The sequence below is a fragment of the Silurus meridionalis genome, chromosome 17 (assembly GCF_014805685.1).
Source record: "Silurus meridionalis isolate SWU-2019-XX chromosome 17, ASM1480568v1, whole genome shotgun sequence".
Taxonomy (NCBI): domain Eukaryota; kingdom Metazoa; phylum Chordata; class Actinopteri; order Siluriformes; family Siluridae; genus Silurus; species Silurus meridionalis.
The window spans coordinates 8,641,897-8,666,449 of record NC_060900.1 but is presented as its reverse complement, the minus strand read 5'-3'; the positions used below and the strand labels follow the sequence as shown (position 1 = coordinate 8,666,449).

Genomic DNA, 24,553 nt, shown 5'->3' with positions numbered 1-24,553 from the left:
TTCCTCATAGTCCAGTAATCAGGTACATTTTTTCACATATTTTTTACTACAAGTCTGTAATACTGTGCAGGAGCCAAACTGAGTTTAACCTGCTGCGATTAAAACCGCACGTCAGTGCAGTCCAGAAAAATGAATCGACACAAATAATAGAGCTTGTTATTATCTTTACTCTATTGGAGTTTTGTTCAAGTTAAAAGCATTCAGGCTGTGAATGTGATTATACTGCCAGCAGTGCACTGTAAGTAAGCTGAAGGCAAATGCTAAATAGCTGTCTTGTAAAATTAGTGTATTATTTGGCAAAACTTATGCAAATATAATACCGGTCATGTTCAGCTAAACCGTTTGAGTTTTACAATGAACAGTATTCATACAAAATTCTAATACCATTCATTATTGATAATGGATGGTATTGCTCAATATTACACCCAAAAAGCTTATAATTAATTTAGAATATATATATATAAAAAAAAAAAAAATATATATATATATATATATATATATATATATATATATATATATATATATATATATATATATATATATATATATTTAGTTTGGTTGTTATTTCAGGGCATTTGGGAACAATCCTGCAATCAGTATTCCTCTTCACTGATGCTGTTTAGTCTACAATTGATTTGAGTGACTGATAAGAATAAAAAAAAAAACAATATAACATTCATCCAAACAGTTTCATTGTGTCTTGATATTGATTCTACAACTTTCTATGAATGTACTAGATACTTTATGATGTACTTTATAATCCACACCCTGCTACTAAAAGATAATCCTTCAATTCCTGTTTCATTTATTGCAATAGAGGGTGCTTACTAATATGTCAGTTCAAAGTTATCCCATGGATGTGCCCCTGAGTTAGGATCTGGTGATTATAAGGGTCATAAAATATAATTTACATCATTTTACACCAGTCAGTCAGTCTTCATGCCCTATGTACGAGGCATTGTCATGAAAAAGCCAATCCCATTTGGATAGAAAAGCGTTCCATTATAGTATAAAGGTGATCAGATATGATTACAGTTGCATGCATTTGCAGTGAACTTCCCCTCTAATTAAATGGATGGACCAAAACCAAAATGCAATCTACACCATTAGAGAACCACCTTTTTGTTATGTCATAGGGGATTTAAAAAATGTATAGAGTATTATCTACACAGATAAGGACATATTAAATAAAATAAACATAATGGGTAGTTGCTGATAGACTGTTTTTACTAACATTCTAGGCTGGGTTCGAAAGTACTCTGACACCTGGCATCAAATAAAAAAATTACTTCTTATAAACAGACTTGTATATGAGATACATTGGTCTATAAATTGTTTATTGCTTACTAAGATTAATTCTAATCAGTATAACTCACTGATGATCATGTCCTGCACTGACTTTCTCAATAAATAGGACCTAAATAACAGTTGCTCTTCCATTGTCTTTACATTTTGCAAATCATGCACATAATGGTCTCTGAAAATGAGTTTCCATCCTCAAGCTCCAACATAATTTATTCATATCTTTCCCATAGTTATAAATGCAGATGTTAATTTAGTTACTGGCCCTTGCAAACTAAAGCTCCTGCTACACTTATTCCACCTTGGGGCACTTTAGCGTAACTAATCCAAATCCTGGCATGTTTATGAAATTAGAAGAAAACTAGAGAATGCAAAGGAAACCCACACAAATACTGAGAAGCTTATGAAATTTAGGATCAACATAGGCATGTATATGAATAGCTAAAATAAAAACTGAGACAGAAAAAGGACAAAGACAAAGCTCTGTTAATGGAAAAGTATGATTTAGCTCAAGTGACCAAAAGGAACAAGGAAATATGTTTCAGATTTCAGTCAATTTTCCACCCTCAATCTTTCCACCTTGCTGTCAGATTCTGTTCTTTCCTACTCCCCCCACCCAACTCAGCCTCTGATGTGTGTTGTCAAGAGTAATCAAAGTAATAACTTCCACTGTCTGTCTCGGCTCCATCAATCCTATTACCTATGTGTGTGTGCATGTCTGTAGAGAGTCAGAGAACAGAGGGAAAGAGATGGAAAGACAGACAGAGAGAAGAAGGCAGGCAACTATCAGACCTTATTGTATGAGACAAATCTTGTTGCAGCAAGTGATTGCATGGAACTGGAGTTCCCTTTGATACTAATGCACATTGCAGATAGGACCTTGAGTAATGTCTATAACGTGTCTATACTAAACATATACAACTGCAGATTATCCAGTATTTAAAAAGATCAGACCATTTCTGATAGAAATAATTACTTAAATAACATAGTAGAAAAATGGTATAAGGAACCTACCCACCCTAAGACAAGGTGACATACAGGAGGTGGTACCAATATAAATGTTTTGAAGTGAAATGCCTCTAAATAATGCCTATGTGGAGAAGACACTGCTCATACAGTGGCATGCCATGGTAAGAACTAAGTGTCTGGCCCACATCTATGTCATATTGATTATGTTTATATAGTACCATAGAGGGCAAAGCAAGGAATGCTTATTAGGTTTTCTATGGAGATACATCTGTCCACCACCACATGCAAGCATATCTACAAGGTAATTTTTTTGATGAAGTGATGTGGAGAGAACTAATTCAGTTTCTTTTTCTACATTAATGAAGTCCAGATATTTGTTGAGGGTTTCAAGATAAAAATTATAACATTTTATCCTTGCTGCTTTGTCCATTTGTCAAAAAAAGTCTTTACATGTTTTCACTGAAGAAACCGCAGCAACATTTTTCATCTATTGAATTTTCTAGTGCCATGATTTTGTGCAGTGCAGTTTTGAACAAGCACATTATTCTGAGATTGTTCCACAATTTTTAGACACAATCAGATTGGTGAAGCTCTGCCCATCTGTACTTCTGAGAGACACTGCCTCTCGAATCTACATTATTTATACCCAACCATGTTACTGAACTGTTTTCAATTAAATTAGTGCAAAATGTTTCTCTAACTGCCTGCTATAGAGCTCTGACCTTAACCTTTTTTGAACACCATTGGAAAAAATTAAGCTCAAATCTCCACAAGAAGACCCCAGGTCTACTCACTCTACATCAGTACCTGACTTAATAAACACCCATGTGGCTGATTGAGCACTAATCTCCACAAATGAACTCCATAATCTAGTGGAACATCTTCCCAGAAGAGTGGAGGTTTTTATAACAGCTAAATGGAGACTAAACTTAGAATGGGATGTTCAAAAAAGCACAACAAATCTAATGGTCAGATGTAGAATGTGGACAAATGTTTGTCCATATACATTATAACCTACAAAAATATAAAATAATGCATGAAGTCTCAAAGTTGATTCCTTGGTTTTGTGTTGTAAATTATGCATTTTGTTTTATCAAATAGTTTTGAGAAAGGAACTGAAAAAACACTGGACTGTGTGCACCTTAGAGCTGGTCTAAGAAATCAATCAGAACAATTATTGGCTTACTTCACCTAATTTGCAATTAACTGAGAAAATCAAACTTAACTTTGTCTCTTTCGAGTGTGAACATAGGAATTGTATTTACCTTCTTTAATCACAACATCACTCACAGGCTAAGCTCATATACACATATCACTAACAATGGATAACAAAGCTCAGGTGCACCATGGTCGTCATTACCCCACAAACAGGTCTGAAGATAAACCACATCTGTACTGTACTTGCTATATACACATTCATACAATTAACTATTAAAGACACATATAAGTACTTACTGTATATAAAATACAAACTCATACACGTAATTACTTACATCTTTGTTGGTGATGTCTGCTTGTACCAGAGTTCCATTCAGACATGGTTCTACATAACGCAGTTCCTCGTTGTACTGCACACATAAAAAGGGAGGGAAGTGGAAATTAATAAGAGCTAAATTGTGTTTAAACATTACTCTGTGTGTATGTGTGTATGTTTGTGTGTAAAGAGTAACTTTACAGTCTAAATTACAAATGCGCAATAAAAGCTTGTTCATTTACACAAACAAACTGCATATGAAACACATTCCCAACATATTCTGTAGAGAGATGCAGACTTGCCTGGAGAAGTAGAAACAAGCAGGGTAAACAGTTACTGGTTGAAAATACAGTCAACCCCCGAAAATCACAAGTTCTCATTTGTAGCCTAACAGCAAGCTACGGATTATCCTAAAATTCTCGGGAATCCGCAGCGGGACCAAATTTCAGGAACGTTAGGAATACAGCTGAAACTATGTTTTCACTAAGAATGTTATTAAACAATGTTAAAACACTATTGTATTAAAGTGACATAATGTCTAGATTAATTCACTAAGGTACCATAGTTCATGAGGGGGTGCGTCCAAAATTAGCAGATTTTTAGAACTCGCGTCTTGGAACCCGGTGAGTTCCGGGGGACCACTGTATTGTATACAGGAAGAAGCCAATTAAATTATCAGCTCAACATTGTGTTAGAATCAGTTGGAATAGTCAGTTCCCGTTCTTTCTCCCTGCATTTTCTTCTCCATATTTCTTGCTCCGAGAAGGGACAGATTTTGGAGGCTAGCGAGCCTACGGACTTCTCACAGCCTGTGCTGTATGGGGAGCTCCTAGAAGTAGTAACGCAGGCCATGTCCAAGCTCAAGTTAGCTTGGCCCAATGAGAAGTGAAAGCAGCGCACACCCAGTAAGCTGCATGAGCACTTCCTGCGCCCCGCGTCACAGTCTCCATGCCGGGCCTGCCTTTTATCCCAGATTTGCATGCCAAGGTGTCAAGGTCCCGGGAGACCCCATATGCGGCCCGTCTTTTTTTCTCAACGAACCTCGCTGTACACGAACGTGTTGGGTTTAAGGAGTTCGGTTCTAGTAGGCAAGGCAGCAGGTCGACAGCACCTTTATGGCCACCAAGGAAACGGCGAGGGCCATAGGTCGGTCCATGTCAGCGCAAGTAGCCACAGAAAGGCATCTTACCCAACAGGGACAGGGCTTTCCTGCTGAACACCCATGAGGCTGTTCAGCGGAGCGGGGCACATGGCACATAAACTGCCTGGAGATGCTGGTTTTGTTTCTAGCATTCAAACACTTCCTATTAGACTTGAAGTATCACTATGTGCTGGTCTGTACAGATAACACATTAGTGGTCTCGTACATCAACCACCAGGGGGTTCTCCAATCTCACCCTCTGTACAGGCTGGCACGGCAGATCCTCCTGTGGTCCTAGTGAAACTGCTCTCACTGAGGGCTGTCTATATGCCGGTTCACCTGAATTGGAGAGCAGATGCCCTTTCGAGGCAAGGGCTGAGGCACGGGGAATGAATGATATGGTGAAGGTTTTACAGAGCCCAGGTGAATCTGTTTGCAACTCAGGAGACTTCGCACTGTCCCTCTAGTTCTCTATCTCTCACCCAGCCCCTATGAGGCTGGACACCATGGTACAGACGTGGCCGAGCCTATGCCTGTACGCCGTTCCCCCTATAGCGCTGCTCCCGGGAGTTCTGGAGAGAGTTTGCTGGGAAGGAGCCTGTCTTCTCCTAGCACTAGGTTTACTGACTTTTTTTATTTTCTGGTGCAAGTCCAGAGGTGTTATTCACCCCTGTTGAGATTTTCACAGTTCTTCAGCTCGATTCTCCTCCTGCTTTTGTTGTGCAAACCACCCATCACCTATGAGGCCTGGCACATTTGCATTTGTTTACTCAGAGTAGCTCAGATCAAAGGCACGCCAAACCTCTGTGTGTAACTTGGAAACCTTTTGAAATGCCTGCCATATCTATACAAAATATCCCACACATTGACTGACCTGCAAATTTTAAAGACATTATATGGAAACACAAGTCTGTTTTATTTATAAAAAAAATGTGTGAAAACAGAATGAAAAGTTGCTAATACAATGACATGAATAAAATGAAAACTTGCTAGCACTTCAGTCTCCAATGTATGTTTGTAGACAAATGTCATAAGCTGAGTGAAGTTATGGTCCATTCTGTCCATTGTGACTGTGTATGTAAGGGAGTGGCATTGCATGACTACAGCACAGTGCTGTGCATAAAAGCAGACCGACCCAGGCGGGAGAATAATTTCTTCTTCGCATTTTTGAGAACGCACATCAGGATGGCCTCCGTATCACTGCCACGCATGAAGAGCCTCTCCACGCAGCAGGCTTTAGCCTGGCTTCAGGAAATGGATGAAGCAGACTCTGATAGAGGGAGATTTAATTTGTCCAGCAGGCCACTGATACCTCCTCAGAAGAATCTGAAAAGGAGACAGAAAAAGAACCCAACATGCCTCCACTAAACATGCACCGTGGTACTGGGAAGCTCTGTCTGAGCCAGACGGCAAAAGACGGCACTGTGTGGGTAGAGTAGGACATTGGAATGCCCAGTGCAGTAGCGAATTACTCGTGCTTCACTGTGCAAGCTGGACCCACAGAGTCTGCTAAGGTTTGTCATTGCCATAGTATATATGATATTTATATAAACCCATTTGGAGTGAGATTCATGTAAATTTACCATTCTCTATTTGTTTATCTTCCGACAGCGTAAAATTACAAGCGTGTTCCAAAGCTTCCTTTGCCTGTTAGACGTGGGAATGCTGCAGACCATCAGGGAGTGCACGGTCCATCAAGCCCACAGAACAGAGCCAGACTGGAATTTGGCAATTTATGAACTGATGGCATTCATTTTAATTCTGTTTGTAAGAGCAATCATGTGTCCCGTTGGTGCCATTGTGGATTGCTGGTCAGAAAGCTTTCTGGTGCCAGTAATCAAAGAGACAATGCCCTGAGATAGATTCATTTAAATTATGCAACACCTTCGATTTGATGACAAGGACATCAGAACGGGTGAAAACAGACAAATTTGCTGCGATCTCCAAAATCTGGACACGCTTCAAACAGAACTGTGCTGAGAGTTTCACTCCAGGAGAACACATGACCATAGATGAACAGCTGTTCCCTACCAAGGTTCGTTGTCTATTCATACAGTATATCGCAACCAAGCCAGACAAATTTGGGATCAAGTTCTGGATGGCCACGGATTTGGAGACCAAATATGTCTGCAATGCATGTCCTTACTTGGGAAAGGACCCCAGTCGTCAGAAGGGAGAGAGGCTGGCAGAGAACGTGGTTATGAATCTGATGAAGCCATTTTTGGATGATGGGAGAAATGTCACGACGGACAATTTTTTTACTTCACTGTCACTGTTGCACTGCTGACTGCTGCAGCGCAAAACAACGCTACTGGGCATGACTCTATCTCTCTCTCTCTCTCTTTCTGCTTTTACAGTGTGGTGTAGACATGTTGGACCAAATGGCGCGAATGTATTCCGTAAGAGCAGCAACACGCAGGTGGCCAGTAGTGGTTTTTTACAATATGCTGGACCTGGCGGTGGTGAATGCCTACATTTCATACAAGGCATGTTCAGGGTGGACAGGCAAAAGAAGATTGTTTCTGAGTCTTCTATCTAAGGAACTTCGTTGCCGATTCATGCAGCACAAGAAAATATTGGCACAGAGGCAGGCTGCTGAAGCTGCTGCAGCTGCTGTGCCAGGGACTGTACTGACAACGCAGTGCCAGGTGCAAGAGAGCTGCAACAGGAATCACAGCAGGTTTACCTGTGCAACATGTCAGAATTTCACCTGTGCCAAATGCAGGGACGATGGACACTGGGTCTGCAAACGCTGTAAAGTTTGAAACACTTTAAAATAAAACAAAAAGTATCCATATATTGTGAATGTGTGTCTTTTGTATAAATACTGCAGGCATTTCTGAAGGTTTCTATTTCACACACAAATGTTCAGCCTGCCTTGGCCTGCCTAACAAATGCAAATGTGCCAGGCCTCACAGGTAATGGGTGTGTTTTGCACAACAAAAGCAGGAGAACAATGGAACAAAGTCGAAGGCCTGTGAAAATTTCAGCAGGGGTGCTAGTAGGTGTTAGGTTCAGGGAATTTACACAAATTTGCGCAGGGCTAGTAAAACTAGTGCTAATGGCACCTCGATGGCTGGGCAGACCATGGCTCACGGACCTGGTGTCCCTTCTTGGGAAATTCCTCCCAGGAGGGATCTCCTCTCCCAGGCAGGAGGAACCCTGGGTGACCCCTGCCCAGAGTTATGGAGGCTATAGCTGTGGCCCCTGAGGGGGCACAGTGTCTAGCAGCTGGCCTCTCAACTGAGGTAGTGGAAACCATCCTCCATTCCAGAGCTTCTTCTACGAGGAGGTCGTATGCTGCTAAATGGCACCCTTTTGCTGCGTGGCGTGAGCACCACCAATTAAACTCAGTTAACAGCCCGGTTGGTACATTGCTGGTGTTCCTGCAGGAACAGTTTGCCACAGGGTTGGCTTCTTCAACCCTGAAGGTTTACGTGTCCGCTATCGCAGCTTATTGTACTCTATTAAGATGGTTTTCCTTCTGGCTATATCCTCCCTGAAGAGGGTTAGGAACCTACAGGATCTTTCCATCCCACTCCAGGACATTTGCAATACTGCAGGCTGGTCCACCCCGCTGACCTTCGTCAGGTTTTACAACTTCGACCTTAGAGTTGCTCCTCTGTACTGCGTTCTGGTTGTGCTCTTACACACTAGGAAAGGACTGGTCAGTTTGGTGTGATTGGAAACTCGTTTCCAAAGTGTTGTGATGCAGCTCGAGTTCCCGAATGGGAACGTCTCTAGGTTACGTATGTAACCCTAGTTCCCTGAGGGAACGAAACATTGTCTCTAAGCCACACTCTCTGCCTCCCTGCCGTGCTTCCCTTCTATTTTGTCAGAAGCTAGCGACGCTCCACTGCATGCGCATTTTGTAGCTTCCTGGTCGCGGCGTCACCCTGCCGGTGATGTCATGCCTTGCCATTGGCCAGATTTTACATGTGATCCAGAGTGTGAGCAACGCAGAGGCATTCCCAAAAACGTTGTGACGCAGAGTCTCGTTCCCTCAGTGAACTAGGGTTACGTACATAACCTAGATACAATTTTTATTATCACTTTCATATCACTTTGTTTGATATGATGGCGTTTAATTGCCACCTTACAGAAAAAGATGATAGAAAATAGATGTATCAATATATGAATAAAGTAGAATTGCGAGAAACATTTTATGGTTTTGCATTTAATATATGTGAAGGATTTGGTTAAATCGCACTTTAGGTTAGAATTTAGTAATAAGGAAATTCCTTGTTTTTGGTGCATAGACACAAAGTTATAATTAGTAAACGGACATTGCAGTGGTTATGTATGAATTTTAATATATTCAGAAGAAATCAGAAATTGAGGCAATTGCCTCTTTTGTGTAATCTGAATGATATTGATGGTTACATCTGCATGATATTCAAAAGGATACATTGTTTCCCAAAAGACTATGAAAATTTGGAACCTGAAGGAGTTGAACACCAGCAGTGAAGAAGTTGACTTTCTACATCTCAGTAGTTGGCAGTAGTTCAGCAGGGGTCCAGGGTTTGAAAGATTTCAACTTTATTCTCCTATTGGCCTGACATTTTGCTCCTAAGTTTGACTTTTTACTCAAAATATTACAAATTTATTCTCGTATTGCCATGATTTAAAATTAATAATCTTCAATATTTTTTTTTTTATGTGGCACTAAAACAAAGTCATAGTTTGAAGTGAAGAAATGCCATTGTTTCTTTTTTTCCTACTCTACAAAACGCTTGCAAAGAAAAAAAAAAGCAAATTATCACAAAAAAACCCCACACCGTGGCATAGTGAATTCCACCATGACCAGTACTGTGCAAAAGAGTGTACAGTATAAATAGTTGCACTCCACTACCTGTCTCAATCAGCTTGCTAAATGAGGCTGATCTACTGTAGAATTAGTCTTAACTAAAGCTGGAGATTAAAATAGTTGTAAAAACATCCCAGACACTGGTGTCTTCATTTAAACTTCTATATGAGATTAAGGATTACTGAACTAAGGGACATTGGGATAAAAGGAAGGTTCTAGGCAACATAGTTTCAATTCCAAATCCAATTATCTGTTCAAACCCAAGCAACTAATATGTATGGAAGGAATTGCAAATTGTATTTGCAATTGCGTTTTCCAAATGTGGATGCAAAAATTGTGACATAATCCAAACTCAATTGCAAAACTTGCACTGTCCTGTATTGTCTTGCACTGTCCTGTGTTGTCTTTGCACCAGGTTGCACACGATGCACTTTATGCGGCAAGGACACTTACTAGTCCTTAGCCCTGTGTTTTCTGTGATTGTTGTTGTATGTAGCAACAGGGTTCAGGAGGAACGTTGTTTCATTTCACTGTGTAATGCATCAGCTACATATGTTTGAAATGACAATAAAAGCTTCTTGACTTGACTTGACACGACACATGCAAATGCAAATGCAAAAGTAATTGTGATTCCATTTGAGTTTTGGCAGGCTACACAAGTAGTAATATTGCTATTTAAATATGATATGGTCATAACTCGTAAGACACTAGAAATGCAGTTTTAAATGGACTTTGCTTTTCCATTTGAAAGTTGCAAAATTCGCAAAAGTGAAAACACAAACAGAAATGCAAGATTTGCAGTTTGGATTATTTCACAATTCATGTGTGCACATATGGAGAATGCAATTGCAAATTGCAAATTATGGTCCAAAATATCCTTTCATAGAATATCCCTCCATAAATTTGTCCAGACAAGTGTGTTATGATACACTGATATGTTATTTTGTGTACTAAAATTTATTTGCAGCCTGTGTAAGTCTTAAGTGCTGATTATAATCATATAAGTATAGCCTAAAAGAAGTTATATATATATATATATATATATATATATATATATATATATATATATATATATATATATATATATATAAAAATACTGCAGAAAAAAAACATGTAACTACTAGGTCCCATGAAGTATGGACTACTCTATCGAATCTCTTTATTTCCTCTTTCCTCAATATACAGTCCTTTCTTCATTTTCTGCATGGTTTCCTGTTTTTCACTTCTCCTCTACTCGCCATTCGAAGCTTAACCCCCTTCCCAACTAATCCGTCTGGCGTTTTCTGATAATATTGTTAATTTTATGCATGACTAGAAATTAGACTTCAAAGTAAATGAGAAAACGATGCTGTCCTTCTCCGCTGTGCAGGCTGTAACACAGTAATCTCATTGTAAGTGAACAGGACGTGTCCTCTCCAACAAGTGTGGTTATGTTATTAACACATTGGGCTGTATTCAGCACACAACACGGTGTTGTTCACATCAAGCCAATATGAAGAAGCTGTTCTTCTAGTTTCAGTATATGCAACAAAGACCTCATTTGGAAAATCATCACATTACTGAGGAAAATGTCATATCACTTATGGGAATAAATTAGGATTGAGCCATTTAAGTATTTCTTTTATTATATTTGCTTCCTTACATTGTTGGTTCTCTTTTGGTTAAAAGTCCAATTAGTCTGTGATTTTATTATTTTTTACAATTCTACATCTAGCTATCTAGAACCTTCTTTGAAATGTAAAATCAGAGATGTCATTTACTTTATAGCATTCACCCTCACTGTACATCAGTCCTTCATGAAATCTATGAGGACACTTTTTTTTTTTTAAGAAATACTGTAATTGTTGTGAATTCTCTTCTTTTCGGCGCTAGTCGCGCATGCGCAGCATCTCGAGCGCGGTTTCTCAGACACGGGCGCACTGAGCATAGGCAGCGGCGCACAAATTGCGCAGTTGAGGCGCAGTGGCACTCCCGATGTTGCAGGTGATGCCGTGTTAGAGTGCAAGAAAAGTTTGTGAAGCTAAACTACCTTGCACACATGACCCTGTGTGTAATGTTATTCTTGCGCAATAAATGGCTAAACTCTATCTGATGACTCAAACTCCCTGACCAGAGTTCTGTGGCGGTCAATAACACAATCACCAGTAACAGCGGACAATCCGCAACAAATGGTCCTTCGAGCCGGATTAATTGAATACCGCAGTGATGTCATCAGAGGAACAAGCAGCCTTGGTCTCTTATGCTAAAGCACTGAATAGGCCCTCCAGGCAGCGCCGCACACCCAAGCATTTTGAGGATTATCTTATTGACTGTAGCCACTGACGGGGAGTTCCTCACAGCCTGCAGTAGATGCGTCTGAGGATCAGCGAGGAGCTGCAGCAGCAGTGAGCATGACTAGTCAAATGCAAACATCTTCCAGACAGGATGGGCATCCAACTACAAGCCCTATGGACTTAATGTCGATGAGTTCTCTGAGGGAGTTACTTAAGTCTATGTCTGATAAGGAAAGGGACGAGGTCGCTGACATGGCTGCGCTGCAGAGACAGCTTAAGCACTACGAACAACGGCGGAGAAGGCGAAATGAACTGATGGAGCATATCACATCGTTTCTGAGGGAAGAAGGTGAGGAGGATCAAGGTGTAAATCTTGCCATGTCACCTACCCGATCACCTCCAGAAATGTCACTATGCTCGCCCTTATCATCAAGGCATCCTTCTCCCACACAATCACCAAATAATGAGCTGAATACCTACCAAAATGCTTGTGCCACCCCAGTAGGTGCCAGAAAGCCTATGGTGGAGGACTCAAATCCTAACTTCGTACCTATACAGCCAGCCAGCACATTTCCCAGATATACACCGGTTTCGTCAGGTAGTCTGCATTCTCTTTGGCCTGAACAGCAGCATGCTGCAGGAGGAGGGACTGTACCGCTAATGCGTACCGAGCAGCAGGATGTTTCTGGAGCGGGTTTTCCGCGCCAAGTGCAGCAACCGCTACAGGCTCCACTACCGGCCTTTCAGCCCCTCAACGTGCCTCACGTTTATTCACCAGCTGAACTCTCTTTACAGGGGCATGTCACAGCTCCAGTCCTAGCCACCCCTTGCATACAGCCTCTCAGCCAGACTTTAAAACACCCAGGTTATTCGATGCCTCATCGCCCTGTGCATGCTGCGCCCCAGCCAAAGATTCCAGACTTTGTCAACGACAGTGAGAAGGAGTTTGCTAACCTCAAACTAGCACTTGAGAACCTCCTTGAACCTTATGCAGAGCTGGATGAGAAATATAAGTACCACATTTTGCTGGAACATCTCAAACTACCTGAAGCCCAGATGATTGGCCAATCCTGTCGCCACCATCCATATCCCTACTCAGCAGCTATGCAGGCTCTTCAACTGCAATACGGCCAGCCCCATCAGTTGGCACAAAGTGAGATTGCAGCAATCCTTACAGCACCAGAGGTAAAACCAAATGATGCATGCAGCTTCCAGGGTTTCGCGCTTCGGGTCCACCTCCTAGTGAGTATGCTGTTGTCATTGGAGGGTCCTAGAGGCATGGAGCTAAACTGCTGCTCACATGTGGATCGTCTGCTTAGTAAGCTGCCCAAGTTCTTAAGAGATGGCTTCATAGAGTACCTCCAGCTACAAGGAAAGCTCAACTCCCCTAGCATAAATCCGTACAACCTACAGGACTTTGCAGGATGGCTTCAGGTCAAGGCTCAGCAACAAAGACTCTCTAGTAAGTTAGTGCAACGCTATCAGTATGAGAGATCTGTAGGCACTAAGGAGAAGAGCGGAGCAAAACTTAAAGGCCAGAGTACAGCCTTGTATCATGGTACAGCATTCCCAGAGGTCAAAGCCTCTTCTACTCCACAGGTATCACGTAAAGGGCCACACCCAGGGTCAACTGCCTTTTTGTGGTAGCAAAGAACACTACATCACTCGATGCAGCAGTATTAAAGAGCAGTCAGGCGGACCTTAGAAAGTGGATTTCAGAGGGCAAGCGCTGCTGGAGATGTGCTTGTTTGCACACACCTGAGGCTTGCAATCTAAAGAAACCCTGCAGTGACTGTGGCGGGATTCACCTCCAGGTACTTCATGGTGTGGCTCAAAGTCACACAAACAATACATCGTCAGTTACCTCTGAGAGCCGTGTCTACCTCTTACCCTCTATTTCATCAGGCAGAGTGCTTTTGAAAGTAGTACCAGTGCTGCTGCACCACAAATCAAAGACCATGGAGACTTATGCCATATTGGATGATGGAGCACAGCGCACCATGATTCTACCCACTGCTGTCCAGCAGCTTCAGCTGCATTGCGAACATGAGACTCTAGCCCTTCGCACTGTACGACCAGATACCACTTATCTTAGTGGCTCTAGAGTGACCTTTGAAATCTCTCCAAGAGGTAACCCAGAGAAACGATATAAGGTGTTGGGAGCATTCACAGCCTCTGGTCTCGATCTAGTGGAACAGTCATACCCAGTGCGGACACTCCAGAAGAAGTATGCACATTTAAGGGGGTTACCTCTACAGCCGTTTCGCAAGGTCCGTCCATTGGTGCTCATAGGCTCAGACCAAGTTAATCTTATCACTGCCAAAGCACCTGTTCGCCAAGGTACCAAAGGGGGACCGGTAGCTATTCGTACAGCTCTTGGTTGGGCTCTCCAAGGGGCAGAAATGGGTACCACAGACCATGCACCAGTGCAGCAGTGTTTCTTCACCTCTACTACACACCCGGATGATCTTCTCTACAGGAATGTGGAAAGATTATGGCAGCTGGATGTGTTGCCATTCCGCAATGAGAAACTGGTTGTCCGGTCTAGGCAAGACAAGGAGGCAATGCAGCTGCTGGAGTCCCGAACTCAGCGAGTCACAGTAGATGGAGTACAACGTTATGCCACCCCTCTTCTATGGAAAGCGGGTGCACTGAAACCTGAAGGGTCTATGCACCACATGCTTGCAAATCTAAGAAGTATAGAAAGAAGACTCCGTAAGGATCCTGAGAAGGCCTCAATCTACTCAAAGGAGATCAATAAACTCATTGAGGCAGGGTGCGTATTTAAACTTGACCAGAGGGAAGCAACACAGCCGGCATGGTACTTGCCTCATCACCTGGTGTGTCATAACAATAAGTTCCGATTGGTGTTCAACTGTTCCTTCAAGCATCATGGCCTGTCCCTAAATAATCAGCTCCTACCTGGTCCCACCCTTGGACCATCAGTGTTAGGAGTACTTCTAAGGTTCAGACAACATCCGGTGGCAGTGAGTTCAGACATCAAAGGCATGTTTCATCAGGTCCATCTACTGCCTACAGATAGACCCTTTCTCCGTTTCATTTGGCGAGACCTGCAAAGTGAAAACACTCCAGACATATATGAATGGCAGGTTCTTCCATTCGGCACAACGAGCAGTCCATGCTGTGCTATCTTTGCCCTGCAGCATCATGCATACATTTCTGAAGCCAAATATCCAGGTTTGCAACAGATAGTGCATCAAAGCTTCTACGTGGATAATTGCATGACCAGCTTCCCTACGGCCTCCACGGCCAAGCAGGCAGTGGATCAGTTACGCAGCATGTTGGCAGAGGGAGGATTCGACCTCAGACAGTGGGCCAGCAGTCATCCAGAAGTGGTAGCTCATCTTCCACCTGAAGCACGGTCTTCTGCTACAGAGCAGTGGTTGTTGCAAACCCACAATGACCCACTGGAGCCTGCATTAGGCCTCAGGTGGAACTGTGCAGCTGATACTCTCGGCTACCATTACCGGCCTATTGATCACAAAGCACTGACCATGAGAGCCGCCTATCAGGTGTTGGCATCCCAGTATGATCCACTGGGATTTATACTACCATTTACCACCAGAGCAAAGGTAATCATTCAGCAGTTATGGGCTAAAAAGAGAGATTGGGACGATCCAGACCTACCGCCAAAGCTTCGGACCGCTTGGACTAACTGGGAGAGTGAACTCGTACATCTCAGTAAGGTAGCCATTCCTCGCTGTTACTCACCAGCGTCCCTAGCTTCAGTGGTGCAGCCCAGTTCTCTCCATGTGTTCTGTGATGCTTCAGAAAGGGCATACGGGGCAGTGGCATATTTGGTGGTTAACCTGGACAGTGACATCCATGTCTCCTTTATAATGGCCAGATCTCGAGTTGCTCCTAAGAGGCAGCAGTCCATACCACGCTTGGAGCTTTGTGCTGCTTTGGCTGGGGCTCAACTAGCCAAAGTGGTGAGGGAGGAGCTGACAATCTCCATCAGCCAGACCATCTTATGGACAGACTCGATGACTGTCTTGGAGTGGATCCAATCAGACTCCTGCCGGTACAAGGTGTTTGTGGGGACACGAGTCTCAGAGATACAGGAGTTAACAGACCACAGGTCATGGAGATATGTTAATACACAGGATAACCCTGCAGATGACATAACGAGGGGTAAAAATCTCCAAGAACTGTCAGAACCTAGCCGGTGGAGCCAAGGCCCTTCATTTCTGAAGCAGGACCCAGTACACTGGCCTAAGAGACCAGAAGTCACCCCTTCTAAAGTGGTGTCTGAACTGAAGGGCTCATCTTGTTACTCAATAATGACAGTTGATGCTAACTCTAGTCTCCCAGATGCAACCCAATTCAGGACCTGGCAGGAATTGCTGAAAGCAACTCAACAGACCTGTCAGGGGCCAGCCACATCTAGTGATGTACCCATGACTATCAGGGAAGCTGAAGTTTTTCTGCTGAGATCATGCCAAGCTCAGAGCTTTCCAGAAGAAGTAGCAGCTTTGGAAGCCCAGAAACCTGTTCCCAGGCACAGTCGTCTGGTAAAACTTGCTCCTGAGTGGGACTCACTGACCAAGCTGATCAGGGTTGGGGGGAGACTACGGAGGATGGCCAACTCAGAACCAGAACAAATTCACCCCATTGTGCTGGACCCTAAACAAACAATCACAAAGCTCCTTATTAAAGACTTTGATGAGCGGCTATTACATTTAGGAGCCGAGAGAGTCTTTGCTGAGATACAAAGACAGTATTGGATTCTTAAGGGACGCCAGGCAATCAAGCATCATCAACTTACCTGTCTGGCCTGCCAGCGATGGAGAGCCCAACCGAAGGTCCCACAAATGGCTGATTTGCCACCAGAACGCCTCCGACTGCTCTGTCCACCATTTTACTCAACAGGAGTGGACTGCTTCGGCCCATACCTGACTAAAATAGGAAGGCGTAATGAGAAGCGCTGGGGCCTTATCTTTAAGTGTCTCACGACAAGGGCAGTTCACATTGAGCTCCTGAATGCACTAGATGTGGATGCCTTCCTTCTTGCACTCCGTAGATTCATAGCCAGGAGGGGTCGACCAAAGGAGATCCGGTCAGACTGTGGCACCAACTTCCGTGGAGCAGAACGAGAATTGCGGGAAGCCTTTTCTAGTATGGAGCCAGAACTCCAGAACCGCCTTGCAGACTACCAAATCAGCTTCAGGTTCAACCCACCAGGTGCTCCACATTTTGGTGGTGTATGGGAACGGGAGGTCCGCTCCGTGAAGAGTGCTCTTCAGGTAGCTGTAGGTGGTCAAGCAGTGACCGAGGATGTTTTGTCCACAGTGCTAGTGGAAGTGGAGGGGATTCTTAATTCAAAACCACTAGGATATGCCTCCACCGACGTAGCTGACATTGACCCAGTCACACCTAACCTTCTCCTTATGGGGCGGCGGGATGCATCCCTTCCACAAGTGGCTTATGCTCCAGGAGAAATGGGGCGGCGGAGGTGGCGTCACTGTCAGAACATTGTTGACCAATTCTGGATAAGTTTCACCAGAAACTACCTTCCAATGCTTCAAACTCGACAGAAGTGGCATAAAGCCATATCAAACTCGGCTTCTCAGACACGGGCGCACTGAGCATAGGCAGCGGCGCACAAATTGCGCAGTCGAGGCGCAGTGGCACTCTCGATGTTGCAGGTGATGCCGTGTTAGAGTGCAAGAAAAGTTTGTGAAGCTAAACTACCTTGCACACATGACCCTGTGTGTAATGTTATTCTTGCGCAATAAATGGCTAAACTCTATCTGATGACTCAAACTCCCTGACCAGAGTTCTGTGGCGGTCAATAACACAATCACCAGTAACAGCGGACAATCCGCAACAGTAATTATCATAGATTTTTTAACGTTTTGCTATAATATAGTTATTTTTTTCAAAACAAAGATAATTCTGCTGCTTCAGTTATGCAACCAGGTGAAAATGTGACATGTCAATCTTAAGACTGGTTAAGACATATACAGCCTTTATGAATGTTTTCTCACCCCTTTGTAAACTGTTATGCTGGCCTTTAAAGAAATTTGACTGTGTGACTATCGGGAAGTCTTGCAATAGTATGTGTGAGCAGCATGATATTTTTATAACATGGTTTGGCTGGTATTCAAATGATGAATTGTAGACATTAAAATCCATTCTCAGTGTTTTGGTGATCAGCAAATCTATATATATATATAAAAAATGTATTTTGTTAAATGAAAAGAGTGGGGGGCGGAACAGTGCATCGTAGGCCTGCTGTGTGTTTCTGAAGCGAGCGTAAAGCATCAGAGTGAGTTTTGTTCACTTTTATTATTTTAAAATGTATTTATTACTCATGCACATGTGTTTCATTAGAAGAATAGGATCATAGTGTTGTTTTAATGTCATGTGTTCCAAATGTTGAATAAAAGTTTTTTCTTTTGTTCTTTTTTTTTATGTGCAGAGGAAAGTCGAGTTCATCATATGCCATATAAATATATACATGTGATAAAGTGGTAATAAATAGTACGTTTTAATTATTTATCTCAATTTTGAAGTTGTTTAGGTGTTAATTTAGTGATTTAAGATCATCTGAATGTTAAACTGAGTAAGTGTTTAAGATGTATTAGGTATACTCAAAAGCACTGTTGTGCTAGTTACTAAGAAATTATAACTATTTACTTCATTCATAAAGTAACTCAATTACTTTGTTGATTACTTACACCAAAAAGTAATGCGTTACTGTTAAAAGTAACTTTTCAGTTACTTTTTTAAAGAACATTCTTTAATGTTCCCATTAATGCCCTTTTATGCATTATGGTCTATACAAACACAAAACTGACTTAAACACAAAGTAATTTTTAAAAAGTCAGACCAGCACGAAATGAATATATCACAAGGATTTCTGAAATAAATAACAAAACAAGCTGAATAATGTATTCAGAATCAAAAGCTAAAGTGGCTTCTGCATGATAAAAAATGTTGTGTTGAGCTCTTAAAAATTTTCCTTTCACAGCTTAAGTATGAAAACTATCAACAATGTACAACATAACACCGGGTTAGCTTCTAGCTTTGTCGAGGCATGTAGTTTCTGGAGGCTTCGACAAACTGGAGTTGCTGTTATCGCAGAGATACGACCTTCGAATCAGAAAGACACAGCTTACATTTGACTAAAAAGTTTTTGTCTTTATGCTCAACTAAAGTGAAATAATGAGCATATTTCAACTTTGAGAAACTCGTCTTGCTCTCGCCTTGACTCGCCAATACTGCCGCACATACTTGAATAAACAGAAACATGCCCGCAGTTTACAGAGGTTGGCACCCACCAATCCTACAATGCGTCGCTGCTGTAAACAGGTTAGGCTGTAGGCTACACTTCAGCCAAAATGAATTGATTAAAAAAGTAAAAAAAAAAAAAGCGGACAATGCACCATACGGTAACGGTAACGGAGTTAATTTGTTTAAAAAGTAATGCGTTACAGTATTAGTTACTCTCAAAAGTAATTGCGTTACAGTAACGCGTTATTGCCCAACACTGCTCAAAAGTATAACTTCTGAATCCATTTTCATGTAACTTAGGCAGCCTCAATTGGTCTTGTGTGTTGACGAGTGTTAAACTAATGTATGTTTTTATTTTCAGAAAAGAGGATCCAACCGTTGTCTATATTAGTTAGTATTGGAATTTAACATCAACTTTTGTGAACACTTCAGCATTGTCCACATTCTGAATCACGTGTTTGATCAGTCCAATGAAAAGCGCTCATCCCTGGCGGGGTGACATCACAACCAGGAAGCTAGAAAAAGCACATGGCGTGAAGCCAGCATTAGCTTTTGTTTGTTCATGAAGCACTCTGTGTGTGTATGTCTTAATAGTAAGTAGTAAATGTCGAAAAAAAAAATTTGAAATAAAAGCAAGCAGAAACACACCTATCGGCTGTGTGTTCCTATCTGCCCCTGCTATATTATGGGGGGGTGGAGGGGATACATGCTAGTTCCTGGGGGTCGCACCTGACAGAGGGTCTGGAGACGGGCTTGTCCCTTTCTGCCTTCTTACCTGCCTGGTCCAGCACTCGGTAGCAAGCTTCAGAAGCATGCCTCTCTGCGTTTTCTTTCCGTTGTGATGAGGGCTTTTAGCTCCTCTTTCTTCATCCGAGGAGGGGAGCTATGCTCTGCGAGCCTGTGTGGTATATAGATGCCGATGTGCAGAAAGTTCGCCTGTCTAGCAAGTTTGACAAGCGGTTTTTGCAACCTGCATCACAACCTCCATGTCAGGGTTTGCCCTTCTTTCCAGACCTGCACCCTGAGTTGTCCAGGTCCTGGGCTGAGCCATTTTAGCGCCGCCTCGGTGCCCCGGGTTAAAGGGACGCTGGCCAACTATCTCTCCCAGGTGTCCCATCGTCCCTCAAAACACAGATGCTGCAGCGTGTCTGCACACCATGGCAGTGCTGCAGGCCTATCAAACCTACCTGCTGCGAGAGCTGGACGTGGGGGGCATCTCAGGTAGCCAAGAGGTCCAGGAGCTCCGGCGTGCAGCGGATCCGGCTCTGAGGGCCTCAAAACAAACCGCTGTGACCGTTGGCCGTTCTATGGTCGCCCTTGTGTCTGCTGAGAGGCACTTATGACTCTCCTGCTGGATGCCCCTCGAGTGCCTAGACTGGCCTATTCAGCAACTTACTGGCCTATTCACCGACTCAGTGCCACTTCTGGCCCCTCTGTCTTTCAACCTAGCTGTGCTCTTCCACACTAGGTCTGTCAGTCTGGCGGTATTGGACCCTTGTTCCCAAAGCGTTTTTGATGCAGCTCGAGTTCCTAAAAGTGAACATCTCCAGGTAACTTATGTAACCATGGTACCCTGAGGGAAAGAGATGCTGCGTCTCCAGGTAAAACTGCAAGCATCCCTACAGCGCTTCCTTCCGTTTTCAGAAGCTAGCACCGGCTTCACTCCATGTGCTTTTTTAGCTTTTTGGGCATTGTTGACACAGCATTTTGTTAACTCAGGGAACCATGGTTACATACGTTACCTGGAGATGTTTTTCAGCACATCCCACAGATGCACAATCAGATTCAGATCCTGGGAATTTGGAGAAAATGAACACACTGAACTGCCTGCACACCTTTAATAAACTATGCCTGAACATTTTTTGCAGTAACACAGGCAGCATCATGCTTCTAAATTGAGCACATGCCATAAGGAAATATGTCTAGTGAATACCCTGAAGTATTACCCACAATTACCCAGAGAATCACACTGCCTTTACCGGCTCACCTTCTTATCACAGGGCACCTTTGTGTTGTCAGGTCTCACCACAGGTACCTCCACCTCTCCAGGCTCTTCTCAACCTGCTCCCTACTCTCACCACAAATCACAATATCATCTGCAAACATCGTAGTCCATGTAGGCTTCTGTCTGACCCCGTCTGTCAATGTGTCCATCACAACTGCAAAGAGGAAAGGGCTCAGAGCTGGTCCTTGATGCAGTTCTACCTCCACCTTGAAGGCTGTCATTACTACTGCACACTTCACTGCTGTCACACTGTCCTCATACATGTCCTGCACCACCCTCACATACCTCTCTGCCATACCTGACTTCCTGAATTGTATGGTGTTAAAATATAGAATGGTAGCCATGTTGGTTCAGTATTCCTTTAACTCAAAATACATTTCAAACCTTCTCTGCTCAAAAACAACCACAAACTATTAGGCTTTCACCTCCAGGTTTGACTTTGAATGTAAAGCAGTCTGCTAACATCTTCCATCCTGTTCTTCCTCTCATGTAAGTTCTTCTGTTCGATCCTAAAATGTCAAATGTGGACTTATTGATCCACAAAAGTTTCTTCTAGTCATTTACTGTCCAATTTTGCCTTTTACCTGAAAGGTTGCACAAAAGGAACATGCCTGTCTCTCAAAAACAATATAAAAAGACTAAATGTTTCCAAACATTTAACATTCACTACACACCATCAGGGCTTCGCAAAAGGCTTTATTTATTAAACTCTTTACTGTTCTTCATACTATCAGGTTAGTTTAAAAATGGCAGGGGTAGTGGGTCCTGAACACTAATGACTTCTGTGTTAGTCAAGCAATTTAAAAATCACTTTGATTTCCTGTGTCAAAAGATAACATACAATCTGTTCTTTCCAGATAACTGAGAAATGTGGCTGCTCATTGAACACTCCTCACATGTCGTTAAAGAATTAAACTCCTGACAGTAAAACAACATTCCACATATTTTAACAGAATACCAATGAGCGTGTCTTGGCTTTTGGGGTTTGTGACATGGAGTTCAGATCAGATACCAAGATGATCAACATTTTCAAAAGCTCTTTATGCTGTTAACAAAACTTATGCTAAAATCTAGTGTTCAAAGTCACAAAAATATAGTTAACTTCTAAATTTTGTTTAAACCTTTCAAAACTCTCCATTTGAGTTTTCTCCTAACTATATAAAACAAACTAGTAAATACATTGGCTAGTTTAAATTGCTGTTGATGTAAATGAGTGAATGACAATGTAAATTTGTGCATAGTGCCCTGTGGTGGACTGATATGGCATCACATTTAGAGTGTACAGTGGTCCCCCGATCTTAGAATGTAACCCCCAGGATTAAATTGTGGATGCACCCAACGCAGCCCCTATGGTACCTTAATGAATTCATCTGGACATAATGTCAATTTCATACTATAATGTGTTTTAAAATTTTTTATGTAATTTGTTTGTAAAAACATAGTTTCAAATGTTATTCCTAAAATTCTTGAACATTTGGTCCCGCTGCAGATTCCCGCGAATTTTAAGATAATCTGCAACTTGCTGTTAGTTAGGTTCTAAATGAGACCCCACGAATTTTCCGAGCCACGAGTTCCGAACCGTGAGTTATCGGGGTAGACTGTACTGTATTCCTGCCTCATGTGTGAGGCTCCAACTATTGAATTCACCTTGACCAGGATAAATTACTTACCAAATATTAAGAAATGAATGAAAATCTAATACCTGTTGAATGAATTGTATATAAATAGTATTTTTTAAATATATTTGGATATACAATATTTAATTTATTTTTCAATCATATTTCATCTACATTTATTTTTACTTGTACTATAAAGTAGTCTCTGGCAAAATAATTTCCTTTGGAATGGATAGTTATTTTATCTTTGTGTCATTGGATGCAGGGGCGTAGCTTACATGGGGGACTTTTTATAAAAAGTTAATTTGTTCCCCTCACTTTTTTAGTGGAGGAAAAAAAAAAAACAGGTAACACTACACATTTCGTCCCCCCCACTTTTTAAATGATGGCTACGCCCCTGGTTGGATGCATATAGGTTTGTGCTTACCAAAAATATGGGGTGATTTAAACTGATTAGAAAAACATCCTATGATACCACGTAGAGACTGTTTTTTTTTTTTTTTTCAGAAGCAGCTTTATTTAGATAATTAATATTACCCCATGTGTTATTGATATAATGCTTTTAAGAATAACAACCTAAAGTAGTTAACCCATATTACTATACATCTTGACTTTATACATTTTAGGTAAAATCTTACATTATCCTTGCCAATGCAATTTAGTAATAAACTATGCTCTGTTTGTGTTGTGTGTTTTTAAAATTTCACACTGTAGTTTTATTCTTTAGTTATGATCAATTTCTTCCCTACAAAAATCATTGGTACATTCATTGTGGTGGGTCCAGACAAAGTATGTCTGGACAAAGCTACCATTCTCTCATCATGTTGCTAACTTGACTAAGCCCTGTAGGTGTCTTAGCCAGTCCTTTGACAGCTCAAGATGAAATTGTAATGGTGACAATCCTATGATGCCCTGGCCGTCCATCTAAGATTCAAGAGAGTGAAATTGGCTGTGCTCTCTGAATGGGGGGGTATGATGCTATTCTCTCCCCTGTCAGTTATTTAGACACTCTCTCTTCCTCTGTATCTCATGTAGGCATTAGAGGGCAGTTTGATGCAATGTCTGGTTTCATGGTTCTCTCAGGAAGCATGTTGCAGCCTTGATTCTCACTGCTTGATAGTTGTCAGATGATAGTCCTCTAGCTGGTTTTTTGATCTTACATTTTTTGCAGGTCCCCCCCTGAATTCCAGAATGCAGCTTTATAACTATCACCCACATCTCTTGCTTTGCTTACTTCACTTGCTTCCTGTAGCTGCCCCCATCAAGCTGAAGGCACTTATCAAACAACAATTTTCACCAATTTTCCTTTTAACTTACTTTGACCTACCATCCCTTATGATACAGTGAATTAAAGATTTGTCTCTTTCCCAGCATGAACTTCCCTAATGTGTCTATACAGTTGTCTTTATTTAGTACATAAAACATAAAAAATTAATACATTTAGAGTAATGATAAGGTAGAACTAGCTGTACTAGCAGGTAGAATATGTTTTGTAAATTGATATGGATGAGGGGATCTGTCAAATGCTGTATATTTAATACTCACAGCAATAATATTAAAGAAGTCATCGTCACCCAGAGTGTCCAGTATGGAAGAGACTGTTTGCTTGGCTATAGTCAGTCTGAGACCTTTCATGCTGCCACTCACGTCCACCAGAATTACCACATCTTTAGGTGATGTAGCTGCTTGTATATACCTATATATTT

At 42.0% G+C, this 24,553-nt stretch overlaps 1 protein-coding gene across 3 annotated transcripts in view; it reads right to left on the bottom strand.

Annotated features, from left to right (window-relative positions):
• The window catches only part of cacna2d3a (calcium channel, voltage-dependent, alpha 2/delta subunit 3a), a 238,455-nt gene that overhangs the window by 105,379 nt on the left and 108,523 nt on the right, over nt 1-24,553 (bottom strand). For all 3 annotated transcript variants that reach the window (XM_046871522.1, XM_046871523.1, XM_046871525.1), the window contains exons 8-9: nt 24,393-24,543; nt 3,765-3,839 (exon numbers count right to left, since the gene is read on the bottom strand). In XM_046871522.1, the coding sequence (XP_046727478.1) occupies nt 3,765-3,839; nt 24,393-24,543 (226 nt within the window). The remainder of the gene's footprint in view (nt 1-3,764; nt 3,840-24,392; nt 24,544-24,553) is intronic.